The sequence below is a fragment of the Trichosurus vulpecula genome, chromosome 4, assembly GCF_011100635.1.
Source record: "Trichosurus vulpecula isolate mTriVul1 chromosome 4, mTriVul1.pri, whole genome shotgun sequence".
NCBI classification, from domain to species: Eukaryota; Metazoa; Chordata; class Mammalia; order Diprotodontia; family Phalangeridae; genus Trichosurus; species Trichosurus vulpecula.
The window spans coordinates 301,307,257-301,324,151 of NC_050576.1; the positions used below are offsets into that span (position 1 = coordinate 301,307,257).

The following is a 16,895-nucleotide window of genomic DNA, read 5'->3' on the forward strand; positions in this document are numbered from 1 at the left end:
CTTGTTCTGGTCTGGTTTTGTCTCAGATCTTTGTCTTTTCTATTTATAATTGGATTGGATACTAAACATCCCCCCTCCCCCATTTCTGTTTGCTGCACTCACCCCTCCTGCATCCACAGAAGCTATCGAGTTTGGCGGGAAAATGGTCAAGTGGAAAATCTTTGGATTCGTAGTTCTGCTGCCCCTGCCAACAATGAATCACCAGACAATGTTGGACAAATCATTCAGTGTCTGTGCCTCTATGAACTAGAAACCTGTAAACTGGGATTAACATCTACCCACTTGATAAAAATTTCGTGAAAATAAAATGAAAACCCTTGGGAGAGGGGAAGGTACTTAGTACATTCAGAGTATTTGTAAGTGTATTTCAGTGAAAATGTCTCTATTTCGGCCAAAATTTGGGTCTCAAAGAAATACAGTATGTCACAGTTTGGTCTTGCCATCTTTAGTGTAGTGTTGCGATTCATTTGGAGTTGGGCAGGATAGGAGAAAAAAGATGTCAGCCTGTGCCCCTGTATGTTCTTAGTGGTAATGACAGTTAATTTTATCTTAGGATTTTTTACTTAGGTAAATTAGCCTCTTTTGTTAGGCCCTTAATGTGGCTATTTGTTTTAAGCCATTAGCATAGAAAGTAGATGAAAGTGAATTTTAGTTGCACGGGTATCTCCTGCTTGAATTTCATATACTGCATCTTATGTCAGGGTTCATTCCAAAGTAACATACATTGACGTAAAGGCACAGGGTCCGTTTTATGTATTTCTTTTGCATGCCCTAAAAAAGGTCATGTACAGATAATGAAGAGCAATTAATGGGTCAGGAGTCAAGTATGGTGTGGTATTTCTATTCGTGAAAGGGGTACCACCTAGTAACATGTCTTTTTCAGACATTATTACAAAAAAAAAATTAGAATTTATTTTGGAGGATGTGGAGGACTGGGTAGATGAAGTGATGGAACCAAGATAATTAAAGTCACTAAAACAAGAATTGTTATTCTAGAAAATGTAGAATATGTATCTGAGCAGAGAGTTAGGTTTCCATTAGGATGTTAGGGCTTGGATAGAAGGGGCCTACAGGGCACGCAAGAAAGGTTCCAGGTCCTAGGGGTAGGCGGGTAACGGGAACAGTGACTTTTATCAGAACTAAATCTTCTACCAGCACATTACCTGCCATAATACCTACCTTACAAGATTGTTTTAAGAATCAAATAAGGTGCTAAAAAATTTTGCAAGCCTTAGTACTATATGAATGTTAGCCATTAGCATTATTATCCTTATCTTGTCTACAGAATTTCTAGCAGCCTTAACTGGGATCATCTTTTGATTCATCCTTCCCAAGGGAAAAGAGAGCATGAGTCATCCCGTACCCTTCCCCTGCTAAAGTCATTATTAGAGGGCTAAATTATATTTAGCTCCAAGATTAGCTGAGTAAGCCTGGTACGATTTTGCCCTCTACCTCCAACAGTTTCTTCCAATCCTCCTTAATCTAAATCCTTTTGTGTGCTCCTTTTCTTTCCATTTCAGCATGGTGGATAGAGGGGCCAGCCTTGGCGTCAGAGAGACCAGGGAGACCAGGGTTCAGTCTCTGATGTATAGTGACTATGACCATAGGTGAGTCATTAACTTGTAGGTGGCTCCAGGTTCTAAGTACAAAGATGATTACATTGCAAATGAGTTGTAGAGCTAATTTGAAGGGAGTTTCCACACTGGCAATTTCCTATGGCAGTGAAATCACAGGTCTAAAAGTCCCAAGTAATAGTATAAAATGTTTATTTTAAACCCTTCTGTCTCTGTCCTTTAACACTCACACGCACACGCACACACACATACACAAAATATGCAGGTACAAATGAACTTTATTCAGAAAAAGCCAAGAAGAAATCTTCAAAGTACTTTCTAACAACCATAAAAGTAGGATAGAGTCACCATTTCTTCCTGCATTTGCCTACCTAATGTCCTTTCTGCTTCTATTTGCTCTCCTTTCCTATCGACTCTCTGCCAAATCACTAGTCCTAAAATGTATATCTGACCATGTCTCTCCCCTGCTCAAAAATCTTCAGTGGCCTCCTGTTGCCTTGGAATAAAGTACAAACTCCTCAGCCTGGTGTTTAAAACTCCACAATCTGGCTCCCATCCACCTTTCCAGTCCTATTTCATATTACTCCATTCACTCTGTGGTCCAGCCGTACTGGCTTTATGCCATCTTCCATCTCTATGTTTCTGCATAGACTGCCCTCCCTTCCTCTGGCACGTACCCTTCCTCCTGTCCACCTCTTAGAATTCCTTCAAAGCATAGCTCAGGTGCCATCTGCTGTATGAAGCTTTTCCTCTTTCTCCCAATTGTTAATGCTCCTGAAATTCCCTTGTTTAACTTTAAAATAATATTGTTTTTACTTATATGCGTATATGTTGTACCTACCCCCAATAAAGTGTGAGCTCGTTGAAGTGCAGGACTTCCTCATTTTTGTGTTTTTTATACCCTGCACATAGCATAGTGCTTTGCATATCATAAATGCTTAATAAATATTTCTTTGAGTGATTTGCCCTAAAGACTTATAGGCAACAAGTAACAGAAGTGGAATTTTAACCAAGAGCCTCTAACTCCTAGTGCTCAGTCTTTTTTTTTTATTTTAAGTTTAATAATCATCCACAAAAATAAGAATACAATATAGGTCAAGTCAGTAGGCATTTATTAAGCACTTACTGCATGCCAGGCGCTGTTCTTTAAGCGCTAGGGGATACAAAAAGAAGCAAAAACAACCATCAAGGAGCTCACAGTCTGATGGGTGAACAACACGGAAGCAACTATGTACAAACAAGATATATACAGGGTAAATTGAAAATAATTTCAGAAGAAAAGCATTAGCATTAAGGTGGAACTTTTGCTGTGATTTGAAGCCAGGGAAAGCCAGTAGGGAGAGATGAGGAGAGAGAAAATTCCAAGCATGAGGGACAGCCAGTGAGAGTGCCCAGTCTAGAGAAGGGATGTTGTGTGCAAAAAAACAGCGAAGAGGTCAATGTCACTGGGTCTCAGAGCAGGGGAGTAAGGTGTAGAAAGACTGAGAAGGTTGGGGGAGAAGGTGACAGGTTAGGAAAGGCTTTGAGTGCCAAACAGGATTTTATATTTGATCCTAGAAGTGATAGGGAGCCACTGGAGTTTATTGAATAGTGCAGGTCATGTTGTCACATCTGCACTTCAGGAAGATCAATTTGACAGATGAGTGCAGGATGGACAGGAGTGGGCCAGGAGTATATAGCAGGAGGCCCAGCCAGCAGACCTTTGCATAGTCCAGGTCAGTAGAGTCAAACTCAAGTAGAAACTGGTCCCTAGTGGGGCCACATAGTGACTTAGAAAACCACGAATTAATATTGCCTGTGTTGTATTGTTTGTAAAACATTTACCAATTACATTTTGATCTGGCTCTGGGAGCACTCCAGAATTTTGTGGGCCACAAGTTTGATGTAAACAAACACACACACACACACACACACACACACACACACACGAGAATCAGGAAGAGGAATAGGTAGAACTTTTGTTACATTTGAAAATTAAGGTAAACTGAGGCACAGAGTTCCAAGCAGAATCAACTTATTAGGCTAGCAGTAACCAAGATCTTGAGTAAGGGCTGGCAGGGCCTTTTATAACAGTTAACAAGATGACTAAGCAAAAATATCAAGCAACATAGGTGTGTATGCTACCGACCACCTATATATGACATAGGCAGAATGGAGATTTCATCATTTCGACCTTCCGCCTTAACCACAGCCAAGACAGGACAAGAACAAGAGTCACAAGACAAAAGTTCTCAGCTACAAATCATTTAAATTGATGAGATTTGACCTTTTAGGTTTGGAAAGTTGGTGATGGGTAGGGTTATAAAGGTGGAAATAAGACAAAAAAGTTTGAGCTTCAGGCAAGTATCTCTGGGAGGTGGGTGGTGGATAAAGTTTCCAAGGGGAAGGAATGGCAAAAGGAAAATTAAATATTAAATCTGATTATTAAGTCTTAGCAAAGTCAAAAAATCTGTTTTCAATGTTACACCTTGAAAATATAATATTATAACATATTCAGTAATCACTAAATATATGTTGTTTCCAGCTTTTTGCTATTACAAATAAAGCAGCTCTGAAAATTTTCAGTAGATTTATTTCTGTTTTTTCCTTTTCATGATACTTTTCTCTTGTTCAATTGTGTCCACCTCTTCTTGACCCCATTTGGGGTTTTCCTGGCAAGGATACTGGAGTGGTTTACTATTTCCTTCTCTAGCTCATTTTACAAATGAAGAAACTGAGGCAAAGAGGGTTAAGTGACTTGCTCAGGGTCACACAGCTAGTAAGTGTCTGAGGCTGGATCTGAACTCAGGTCCTTCTGACTCCAGGCCCAGAAATTTTGAAGCTCCAGACATTAAATGTTCTCTTCTTATGCTCATTAAGCATGGGAAGGACTGTGAGTGGTGGATGTGGTTGTGTTTATGGGTTTGGATTGTAGGACTGCTAACATTATGTTGTTTGAAAAAGTGTCAAGTTCTTTTGGTTTTTGTTTTTATGGGGTTTTTTGATTTGTTTTATCCATCTATAAAGTTGTTTTATTGTCTCTTGTTTGTACCTTTACTTACTAGGCAAGCTAGGCTCCCATCTTGCAAAATAAACCTTTAAGTGGGCCATTTGCACATATAACTGGATATGACCTACCACCTACTGGACAGTAACTTGAGCATGAGTGTGTCCACTGAATCATTTCTCTCAGAAACTTGTTTATCTTGATATATCCAGTTTACCAAAAGGAAGCATTGTAAGAAATTATTGCTATGCTTTGCACTTAATAAACATTTGAAGAATGAGTGAATGAGGGACATGAGCCAAAACGGTGGAGTAGCAAGAATTGGCTCAGTTGAGTGGCCTGTGATCCCACAGTGATTGTGTCAAGTAAGGAGGAACACGAAACCGGGTCTTCCGACTCCCTTGCCAGTTCTGGAGTGGACACTGCCACATTTGACAAAATTCTGATCCTTTGTAGTAAAGAAGAATATGAAGCCAGGTCTTCTGACTCCCTTTTGCCAGTTATGGAGCGGACACTACCCACACTCAAAACAAAATTCTTTGATCCTTTGAAGTATTGAAGAATGGCACTAGAGGGTGCCATAAGGTCAGTGTCTGACCCCCTTCAGAGACAGTGACCAGGATATGTGCCTCAAGAAAACACTCCCCCCACCCCCACTCCCAGCTGTTCTCAACACCAGAGAGAGCTCTGGAAGTATAAGCCCGCAGCTCTCAGGGTCTCATCTTCTGGAAGCTGGCACAGCCTTCAGCCTGTCACCTTCTCCTTTAAAGGTACCCTACCACACCTCCTTTACCCAGATTTAGTTTCCTGCTATCAAGAAAATATATGGAACTCATTCCCACTACAGTGTACATTATGGGTAACAACTTACCTCGTAAAGTATTACCTATCCCAGGAGAACTTGTACTCTAACAATAGTCCAAGTCTTGAGCTAAAAGAATATCTTTCCTATGGGAGAATTACAAGCATCAGAAGATAATTGGAAGTTGATGAGAGTGGAGAAAAGCAACCTGATTTACTAGAAATCACACTGGACTGGAAATCAAGGGACTTGAATTCTGGTGTCATCTTGGTCTCTCACTAACTGGTAGCCACTTCCTTTCTCTGAAACGGTTTACTCATTTGTAAAATGAGGTTAGATCCCCATGCTTCCTTCCTTCTATATTTTAAGTTTCTGAAATTCTAGCACCTTCCCCAGAAAATCTGCCCCTAGATTGTTTATTACCCAGGGCTTACTTAAGCCCAACGGTTTTTGTGCCATTTCTTTCTCAGGGCTGTGTGCCAGAGCTGATGATTTAAAAACAAACAAAAACACTAGCCCACCCGAGTATGCAAGCACAGAATTGTGACCAGTGAACAATGACTGGCTGTCCTAGCTTGGAGTAGCCCACCCTTCCTCTGAAAGCCTCTTTATGTAAAGAGAGTTGTCCGGGCGATGGAGGGTGTCAGGGGAGGGGATAAGGAGAGAAACTGTTTTGTTTCTATAGTAACAATAGGAACCAATGAGGAGACTGTTTACAGGGAAGAGCTATTTCCAAGGTTCTTTAACTCCTTTCAGGGGCTAGAGGTGGAAGTGGAAATCTGATAGGAAACTAGCACCTCATCTTTGACTTCCTTTTAAATCCTAAGAGACTAGGGTGTTAACTTGATCTCTTGGGAAAGTTGTCTAGCCCTGATCTACCCAAAGTTTTTCCTTGCTGGTGAGGGGAGAGGTTCTTTTTGTTTTTCTAAAGCACTTCTCTCCACCCTTATTCTCCAATTCCCCCTAAGCTTCATAGTTTTCCAGAGGGTTCCATTTTTGACAGTTAAGATAGCTAGAATGGTTCCTCAACTCTTCATTTCAGGGATCCCTAGAGTTCGAATCCTTTTGGTGTTTGTATGGGGAATGGTTTCTGCCAAGAGTTAGGCTTGTTTTGCACAACCGGGCTTTGGAGAGGTCTCGTGGACAATACTCAGTTTTGTTGGCCCAAAAGTGGACTAACCCAGAAAGTCAGCTTATGTGGATCACTTTATGGGGCCCTGAGGGTGAAGGGATATGGGCGTGGGGCTTAGGGTAGGGTAGGGCAGAATTGACATGCTAATCACTTAACTAGTAACCTATTCTCCTTTGCCTCAGAAGACTTTACTGGAGCTGTTTCTTCATCTACCAGCATATTCTGGTGTAGAATCTCGGTGGAGGTAAACACAGCAGGAAAGTCCTTTGAGAGAAAGCCAGGTAAGAGGTTAGGGAGGGTATCTTTAAAGCATTGGCTTTCTGTTCTTAATACCACTTTGGGTAAGTGTGTTTTTCTCTTCCCTAACTACCTGCCAGTATCTCCCACCAAAGAGGAGAAGGCACCAAGACATAAACAACTCATACTTTATATACACTTAAATGTTTGCAAATTATTTTCTTTACCACAAGCCTGTAAAGAGGCAGTGGAAGGAGCACCAACCACTGGAGACGGATGACCTGGGCTCAAATCCTGTCTCTGATACTACCTGTGTGACCTTGGGCAAGTCACTTAAATTCCCTGGGTCTATTTCTTCAACTGGAAAAAATGAGGTGGTTGGACTAAGTGGCCTCAGGGGTCCCTTCTGGCTCTAGAGCTATGATTCTAGGTCAATAAAACAAGTACAGTTTAAAGAGGAGGAAACTGAGACCCAGATGTGAAGTACCTTACCCACAACTGGACAATAATTGAACATCAGAGTAGGGATTTGAAGACAGGTGTCCTCATTCCACTCTACCAAGTTGTGGAGTTCATTGTCAGTGCTAGGACTGATTGTGATCTCTGGAAAAAAAAAAAAGTATAAACTTGTCTAGATTGGCTTCTCTGCCTTTAAAATACAAATGATGTTCATATCTTTCAATATATTGTGGGGATGGCTTATACATAAGGAAACTGGGAGATTAGCTCTGAGCTTTTCGAAGGAAAAACAATATTGGAAAATACCTTTGTGGGTCAGTTTTCTGCTATGATGAACATCAAACCTGTGACAATTACTTCAATTCTGAGGGGTAGGGCAAAGGTGTGGGTCTCTTCCCTTATCATACAACCAAACCTGGCAGGAAATTATGGGCTAGGCTGGGGGGAAGGGAGGAAATGCTTTGTAGGTCTTCTTGCCTGCTGTGCCACTATTATATATATATACACATACATACATATATCTGGTATTATCATTCTGGAGTTCACATTCCCCTGTCCTTTCCTCAAAGCATAGTTACTGAAAGTGCACATTTGGACTCCTCTCCTTAAGTGTCACCTTCCATCAGCAACATCTCCATCCCCACTCCCTTGTGGCTGCGACGTCTTCTTCCCTCTTCTCTCTCCTCTCTTGTTTACCCCGAAGCCAAGATCTCCTAAACCTTTCCAGATGACATTCATTCGGTTCTTCTGATAAACTCATTGTCCTCACGTGTTAACAGGAGAATGGACTCTCCTACTCAGGGTTCTCTCTCCCATTCCTAGGTTATGAATATACATCATAACCCATGTCATAGCCTTTATACAAATGTATTGTTTTGATGTCTACAAAGTAATTAAAATAATAAAAAGCATAAATCAGCACGAAGTTGGGAGTTAGAAATTCTATAAAATATTTCTTTAAAAATTTTATGTTATAAATCATATTTTATATTATAACAATATTATAATAAATACAATATTATATTGTGATATGTGATATATTATTATATATGTGATTATATTATATTATGAGAATATTATTGCTATAAGATATTATAAGAAGTGGCTCTTTGCTCTTGAAAGGCTGCTGATCCCTATTCCACTGCATGACCTCTCCATTTTCTCTCCTATAATTCCACAATAGTGAACCCTTTACTCTAGCTACCCCAATCTCCATATTTCTTTGACCATGAGATTCTCGTTCCTACCTCTAATACCTTTGTTACTACTGCCTGGAATGGCCTCTACTGCGCTTGTTGAAATATGAAGGCCTAGGTATAGTCCCACTTCCTCCTGATGTCCTTTAGAGTACTTGCTGATTTGGACACTCAATTACATATGCTATTAAATGGATTTACATATTAATTTTTCAGTTTTTCTAATGAGGTAGAATACTGGCTTTCATCATATCTTTGAATCCTCAGTATGTAGTACAGTGCCTTACACATGGGTCGGCTTTGTTGACTTGGTTTAGATCTGGCAGTTTCTGGGGAATAAGGGACCTTGTCAGCTACCTCTCTCACCCTCACCCCATGACTGTTGCCTTGCTTCCTTCTTCCCCATTCTGCCCTTCTGGTTTCATTCACACACTGTCCTATCTCTCCCCTAGATGACTCTGCACAGTGCTAACTATACAGTAGGGCTGTATAATGATATATGATTAAAGTGGATGCATTAACTGTGAGAATCTTGCCACTCTTGGGAATGAATAATCAAGTTTCCATGATGATTCAGAATTTATTAGGTCACTGGGAAAAAAAAATGTAATCCGTAAATGTGATCCTGTTTCAATTAATTTTATTAAATGTGCTTAGCCTCACTTTGGAAACCATTCTTTATACTTGGTAATGTGTGTTAAGCATCCTCGCAGCATCACAGTTTTGCTGCACTGTTCATTTTCAGCAATTCCGCAAGAGCCAAAACTCCTAGGAACCACTTTCCACTAAAGTGGATAGGGTCAGAGAGACTTACAAGCTGCTTCTTGGAATCTTAGTAACACGCAACTTATGTAGGGCGTTAGCATTTGACACACTTCCCATTCACTGTTCATACCTCTCTGAGGCAGGTATTCTTATCGTCCCCATCATACAGATGAGAAAACCGAGGCTGAGGGAGATTGCTTGTGGTCACAAGGACAGTAAGCGCCGAGGTGGGTTTCAAACCCAGGTCTCCCTAACATTAGGTCCTTGGTTCCTCCATTCTGTCAGAGCCAGAAGGACCTTTAGGAGTCATCTAGGCCAATCCTCTCATTTCACAGAAGAGGAAACTGAGGCCGAAGTGGTTTTCCTTACATCACACAAGTAGTTAAGTAGCAGAGCTCAAGTTTATCTGACATGTAAACAAAGAGCTTGGAACAGAACCAAGAAGGCAATGGTTTTGAGTCCCTGGAGGTGGGAGAAAGTTGTGGGGGAAAGGTGGAGGGATAGAGCATCCCAAGGAATTAAGGTGGCAACATCGGGCAATTTCTCTGTGACTCTCAGGTAAGTAAATTACAGGAAGGTAGCAGAGGGCAGGGTATTCATCCCTGCTTGGATATTGTAAAAACAAATGATCCCAGAGATATCTCTCCTCCTGCAGGCTCAGCTTTGGGCTCTGCCCGAATCCTCCCCAGCTCTGGGGTTAGCTAAGTGTTGCCCAGCTGTCTTCAGCCCTCCTCCCACACAAACCTCTTCTCCTTCCCCATTGCAGTCACAGCCTTGGAACCAACTTGCATACCCTCAGCTTCTCTGCCATGTCTGACTCTTCCCTGATATACTGCAGCTGCTGGGACCCTCGGAACTTGGGACCGAGGAAGCTCGTTAAGACTTCCCCATTCTCGCTCCCTAGAAGGAAACCCAAGTAAGGAGTGGGAAAGGCAGGAGGCTTCTTTCAAAGATGGCGGTTGGTGGTGGTGCTATGCTGTCCTGGACAAGTATTTGTTAAATAGTAAACATGTCAATAAAAATTCGAGAGGGCAGAGACATTCCAGCTTGGCAGATGACCCCTTGTAAAGCAAACAGGAGTTGTGCCCTGCATTCCCAGGGACCTTAAGCAAACATTGGTCTTGTCAGCCTTATCCCCACGCTGATGAGAGTACTCATCAGCAGCATCTTAACATATAAACGTGTGTGACCCTGTGTAACGGTAACGTAAATGGGAAGATGTTTCCTATCCATTAATAGGCCCATGTGACCCGCTTAAGTCACATGGAAGCCTGAGTCACATGAAGCCAGTGGTGGGAGGAGCTTGCTGAATGGGTGGAACAGAGCTGAGAGGAAGTTGGTCTGAGCAGTTAGAGCTGAGAGAGAGAGGAAGCAGGCAAGCAGCTGTGAGTGTTCATTTGTGGGAAGGCCCCTGGGAGGGATGGCGACGCCCCCTGCATTCTTATTGCATATAGACTTCTTTGTCGCTGTCATGGATTTGGCTTTCTGGTGTTTGAATAAATGTTTTGGTTCTGTCTTCCACGCAGAGTCCGTTATATTTTGCAATTCAGAACTACGCCAGCATGTTCACAGCCGCCATAGGCGCTGTGAATATGGCATTAGCGCTACACCCTGGCCAAGTCAACTTGGCAGCGCCCTAAGCCGAAGCAACTTGCAAAGACCATAAATTGCAGAGAATGTGCTAATCTGCACTGGTACAAGGTTTCTTTGTCTGGGAGTTCCCTATGCCAATGAAATCACTGATCCAGTCCCTGGTCTTAGGTGTGGAAGATATGTTGTTGTTGAGTCTATGAGTTATGTTTGACTCTTTGTGACCCCGTGAACCATGAATTGTTCATGGGGTTTCCTCCGCAAAGATACTGGAGTGGTTTGCCATTTCCTGATCCAGTGGATCCTATGTCCAGGGTCACACAGCTAGGAGTGTCTGAGGTTGAATTGGAACGCAGGTCTTCCTGACTCCAGGACCAGTTCTTTATCAACTGAACCACCAGCTGTTGTAAAAATGATTAAATGAGAGGTGGAGGAGGCTAAGGAGGAGGGGAAAGAGGAAGGGGAAGCAAAAGGACAGGGAGGAGGAGAAAGGGAAAGAGGAGGAGAAGAAGAAAGAGAAGGGGAAGCAGAAGGAGGGGGGAAATAGGAGGGGGAGAGGGAAGGGGGAGAATGGGGAGTGGGAAGAAAAGGGAAAGGGAACAAAGAAGGAAAGGAGGAGGAAAGGGGAGAAGGGAAAGGGAAGAGCTCTAAAGAAGGGCCTCAGTCTTGTAGGCTTTAGGGACCTTAGTGACCATCCAGTGACCAACCCCTCATTTTACAGAGAAGAAAACTAAAGAGATTTTTACAGCCCTAAGATTACACAGAAATGGATTTCAGACTCACATTTTGTGACTTCAAATCCGTGGGGCTTTCTAGTACACTATGCTAGTATGCTTTCTAGTACACTACTTAACTTATTCAGTTAAGAGGAGGTTTCCTTAAAGGGAAAACTCTGCTTCTTAATGTTTTTAAGAATGATAGACTTCATTTTGAGGAACAGAATGGGCAGAATTCCCTCTAAAATGCCTTCCAGTCTCCCCTGCCTATAGGGTAGAGTTAAATTAAGTGGGCGTTGGTAGCGTTTCCAGCCACAGGATTCCCTGATATGGTATGGTGAGCTTGACATTTAGTGCTAAGCTGTGTCTATGTGTTTAAACCAATTTTTCTCTTTTTAAAAATGTGTTTTGAACAACCAGATTAAGCCCTTTATCGTCTGCCTTGAAGGAGCGAAATTACTTCCTGCCACCACAAATTAAACCCCTCGGTGGCCCAAGGTAAATATTCCCCCCTGCTTGGAATGGTACTGATTGAGATTGATAAAAAGAGTAGTACTAGCCATGGGCTTCTTCAGTCCTGCCTGATTCCTACCTGTTGTTGTTGTTGTTCAGTCCTTTCAGTCATTTCCAACTCTTTGTGATCCCATTTGGGGTTTTCCTGGAAAAGATACTAGAGTGATTTTCCATTTCCTTCTCCAGCTGGTTTTACAGATGAGGAGACTGAGGCAAACAGGCTTAAGTGGTTTGCCCAGGGTCACACAGCTAGTAAGTGTCTGAGGCCAGATTTGAACTCAGGAAGATGAGTCTTCCTGAGCTGACGACCGGCATTCTCTATCCACTGTGCCACCTAGCTGCCCCCTTTATTAATGACTATTTTTTGTATTGTGTCATATCATCTCTGAAGGATGTGTTCAGTTTTTCTGCCTAGTCCAAAGAGTAGTGATGAGAAATCTGTATTTTCTCTCATTATTTCCATTCGGGAGAGACCAGAAGTCTCTCAAATCTGATTTTTCTAACAGTGAATGTTTAATTCTTTTTTCCTTTTTTGTTTATCTTTCTGTTAGATTTATCCAGTTCTAAAATAAGAAGAAACTCTCCTATAATTGTTCTGTTAGTCCTTTTTGAAGAGCTTTTCTTCATTAATTTAAAGGCTATGCCATGTGGCGCATTTAAGTTTAATAACACTATTGTTTAGTTATCTATTTTGTCTTTAAATATAATGTAACTTCTATGTTTAGCTATTTTGACATTGTGGATTTTCAAAATTGCCTTAGCTGATAGCATGATTTTAATTCTTGCTTTATTGGAATCACCTGATGCATAGAAAATTCTGCTCCTATTTGTCATTTTGGTGATTTAAAATGTATTTCTGTATGCAGCAAATTGTTGGGTTTTATTTTCTTATCTAATTTGCTATTCTCTTTCATTTTATGAAGAATTTTGTGAAGAATTCCTCACATATGAAGTTATAATTGCATTTTCCTCCATTTATGCCTTTTGCATTGATTTTCCCCTTTCTCTTTTAAGTCAACACCTTTGATGTGGTTTTGAGGTGTTCAGGGACCTCTTAAAGACCGTGGTGCAGGACAGGGTTGTCTGGAAAGAATTCATAGACTCAAGCATTATTTAAGTCAAGTTGGCAAAGGTTTATTCCTACACTTTTCAGTGGGAAAAAGTTCTTAAGGAACCTGAAACCTTAGAGGGATACACTTAAAGTTTAGATAGGAAAAACTATAGTAAAGCAAGTGCCAAGTATGCTAACTAGGTAATTCAGGGTGGGATTAGGGAGTGGTTAAGGAGTGGTCAGTTCTTAAAGGAACACGTACTTTTTGTATCTACCTCGAAGGCATTTTGCCCAGAGCTCACCAGGAAAAGCCCAAGGGGGGTGGGGGTTACAAGGAGGAGAGGTTTTAGGTCTTTTACATCACTAAGTTAACTAGTGGTCATGGCCAACTGAGGATTGCCCAGTTTGCCAAAAATCTGGGATAAACATAATGAGGAGTACAGGATGCATGTAATGAGGTAGGGAGTTGGTATAGGTAGCTGAGTGGGTACTGAATATCTTTATGGACCAGTACAAAGCCAGTTCAAGCTAGTAATTCCTACAGGTGCAGTTTGTCACTGTACCAGGGAGAGAGAGAAGTGTTTTGCTGGGGGCCACTCATGAGTAATTTCTAAGCATGGTGTCCTTGGGCTGGGGAGAAAATGCCAGGGATAGTGTTTTGAGGCTAGGGAGAAATGTGATCTTGGAATTGAGATCCAAGCACAGGCACCCAAGCACCCTATCACCTTGACTCTAAGATTAATTTTGCTCACACTAATTTGATCCAAATCTTTGCACACAAGCTATGTATCCCACTTGCTTTCCCATCCACCACCTCCTTGCTTCCTATTTACCTTCCCTATACTAAGTTCCTTGGACTTACTTAGCTTGTTAGTCTCTCTATTTATTTATATATCCTTATCCACTATCTGTTTTTCAATGTTCTCTGTGCCCATTTCCCTTCAACCTGTCCTTTGCCCTCTTCTAATCTCATCATTTGAATAGCGTTCATTTGTGGCACCCTTTTCCAAGGCATCATATCATTATTGACCATCTTTGGTGTCTAACCATTCATCTATGTAACTGAAACCACATAACTATACTGCCACCTAGTCCATATTTCTTCATCTTGTCCACAAGAATAGCATGAAAGATTTCATCAAATACTTTGCTAAAATCTAGGTAAATTACATATATATTATTCACCTAGACTACCAGTAAGAATGATAAAAAAAAAAGGTTAGTTCAGCATAACCTGTTCTTAACAAAGCCACACTAGTTCTTCATGGCCACCCCTTCATTTTCTAGGTGTTCACTAACATCTTTGGTTATATGTTCTAGACTCCATTTTCTTCCCCCTTTTGGAAGATCAAGATATTATCTTCAGCCATATAGCATCTCTACTATCCTCCATGATCTTTCAGAGATCACTGACAGTTGCTTCACTGGTTCCTCAATAACTAAAGATGTTCTTCAGGGGTTGGTGGTGACTTGAACTCAATGAGGGCAGCTAAGTGTTCTCTTCCTGTCTTTCCACTTATTTTGGACATCAGCTAGCTCCCCACAAGCCACTCATTGTTCTGTGAGGCTGAGTGCCTTAGTGGATAGAGAAACAGCCTTGAAGTCAGGAGCTCCCACCTACTGGTTCTGTGACCCTCGTCAAGTCATAGGAAGGAGAATCCTCTTTCATACTCATACAGGATCTTCCAACCAAATTTCCAGGGGTAAGAGGCTGCCTCCAATTTCTTCAGTGCCAAGAAAGATCACCGATGCTTGTTCTGTTAGGCTGTTTATTGAGCATAGCAGTAGTAGTAGTAGTAGTAGTAGATGATGATAAAGAATCTATACTTTTGCTGTATCACACCACCATCATGATAGATTTCCATACATAACTGGTACTCTGAGAAATTTGCAGAAGGCCACTTTTCTTAGGGATTTGAGGCTTGGGATGGGCAAAAAGAGGAGACTCCAGAACTTTGGATTTGTCTGTAGCTCATTGACTGTCTTTTTCTTACAGAGGACAGGTGCTCTTCAGAAAGAAAACATTGCAAAAAGAAAAGAAAGCCCCTGAAGTGAGTAAAACAAGTGATCTTTTTTATAGAACTTTGAGTCAGTCCTTAGATATCAACTAGTCTAACCACCTGATTTTACAGATGAGGAAACTGAGCACAACCCTTAGCCAATTATACACTTAAGTGATCGACCTGATATAGGAAGTAAATAGCAAAGATAAGTTTTGAACCTAGATCTTCTTGGCTCCAAATCATCTACTCTTTACTACCATGTTGCTTTTTTAAAGGTCAATATTTTCTCTAAATCAGAGAAAAGTAAATGTGATTATAATTCAGGTCTCCTCTGGAGTGGGAGACTGAAGATGGGATCTAGCAATGCTCTCTATGATTTTCTTTATTTTTAATTAAATTTTCAATTAATAAGAATTTATTTTATCTCCCTTTCACCTCCCTAGCCCCCAATGTGGGGAGCAGGGGAGGAAGAAAAAGAAAACCCTTGCATCACAAACGCAGAGGCAGGCAAAACAAATTTCCCACATTGGCCATGTCTAAAAATGTATGTCTTATTCTACATATTGGTCCATCACCACTCTCTTATGAGCTGAGTAATATCTTTTCATCACTGATGCTGGGCCTTGCGTACTATTTGCCAAAATAGGAGGCAATAGGCCACAATCATGGTTTGGGAGAGTTCCTAATTCTTTGAAAGTTACTTTGTTTTAAAAATGTCATTGTTCTTATGTAATTTTTTTGCCTGGTTGTGCTCACTTCAGTCTGCATCACTTCGTACAGATCCTCCCAGGTTTCTCCAAAACCATCCCTTTTGTCACTTCTTTTGACGCCATAACATTCCATTACATTTACATACCATAATTTGTCTGTATTGTTCTGTCTTGGGCACTAACCTAGAAGGTAAACCATTTCACATAGAAGATAAAAAAGACTTTCTTAGTTTCTTCTTGAAGGATAGACCTTTCTTGCTTTTTCTAGAGGAGGTAGACAGAGAAGGACAGGGGAAACAGAATGAAGACTTGAAAGAACTGTAGAATTCTGAGCCTTTATGTGACTTTGTCATTTTACAACCCAGGACACAATAAAGATCTCTCCTGGATTTACCTACTCTCGAAGTGATGAAGAAATTTCAGTTATACTGGGAGATGAGATGTTTGAAAGGTCAAAAAAGTCTAAAGAAGAGAATATGGTCAAGCGTGTACTGCCCAGGTAATGCCCTTGACAAACTTCTAAAGGTGGGAGAGGGGTCAGCAGAAGACATTTGAAGCTGGTTTTGCCTATTCTCCTCATGAAATAAACTACAATCCAGCTTTGTTGCCATTTTATGGTAAAAAGGGTTCTGTCTTAGGACTCTAGCAAGCACATAGCAGCTAACCTAGTTATCCAGAAGTCAGTTGGTCGGTATGCTGATTATCTGTTCTCTAAACTTCCTCTCTCATATGTTCTTGCTGTGTGGGTCATCAACTTTGGCTCTGATCCTACAGGGTAGAAAGGAAGAGTTCAGGTCATATCAGTCATATGATCTGAGGAAGGGGATAACATTAGAAAAGAGGGGCAGCTCAGAGCCCAAGTGCCATGTCCTATGTCCCAGGTGTCTCCAGAATTTCAAGGGCAGCTCCAGATTCATACTGCATAGAATGGCCTCTAAAAGCCAATTCAACTTTTACTACAAATATCTACATCTATGTATGTTTATATAAACTATGTTTTTGCAAGATTAATGGACTTTATGACAATGTGAATTTGGCTGGTAAGAACTGATAGAAAAGACTTCAATTTCTGGGAGGGAAGCCTGGATTGATATTTCTGTTTAGTGATGCATAAATATATCATAGGCCAACTTTCATACCAGGGTTTTCAAATCAGTATAG

The 16,895-nt window shown here is 41.1% G+C and overlaps 1 protein-coding gene across 4 annotated transcripts in view; it reads left to right on the plus strand.

Annotated features, from left to right (window-relative positions):
• The first annotated feature begins 5,893 nt into the window (after positions 1–5,893).
• FLACC1 (flagellum associated containing coiled-coil domains 1) overlaps positions 5,894–16,895 on the plus strand; it is a 37,019-nt gene continuing 26,017 nt past the window's right edge. Inside the window, exons 1-6 of one of the 4 annotated variants that reach the window (XM_036757846.1) lie at positions 5,894–6,099; positions 6,680–6,775; positions 9,918–10,067; positions 11,878–11,955; positions 15,018–15,072; positions 16,100–16,233. In XM_036757846.1, the coding sequence (XP_036613741.1) occupies positions 9,961–10,067; positions 11,878–11,955; positions 15,018–15,072; positions 16,100–16,233 (374 nt within the window). In that variant the 5' untranslated portion in view covers positions 5,894–6,099; positions 6,680–6,775; positions 9,918–9,960. Of the gene's footprint in view, positions 6,261–6,676; positions 6,776–9,917; positions 10,068–11,877; positions 11,956–15,017; positions 15,073–16,099; positions 16,234–16,895 lie in introns of all 4 variants that reach the window. The other 3 variants (XM_036757845.1, XM_036757847.1, XM_036757848.1) reach the window with 3 other exon arrangements.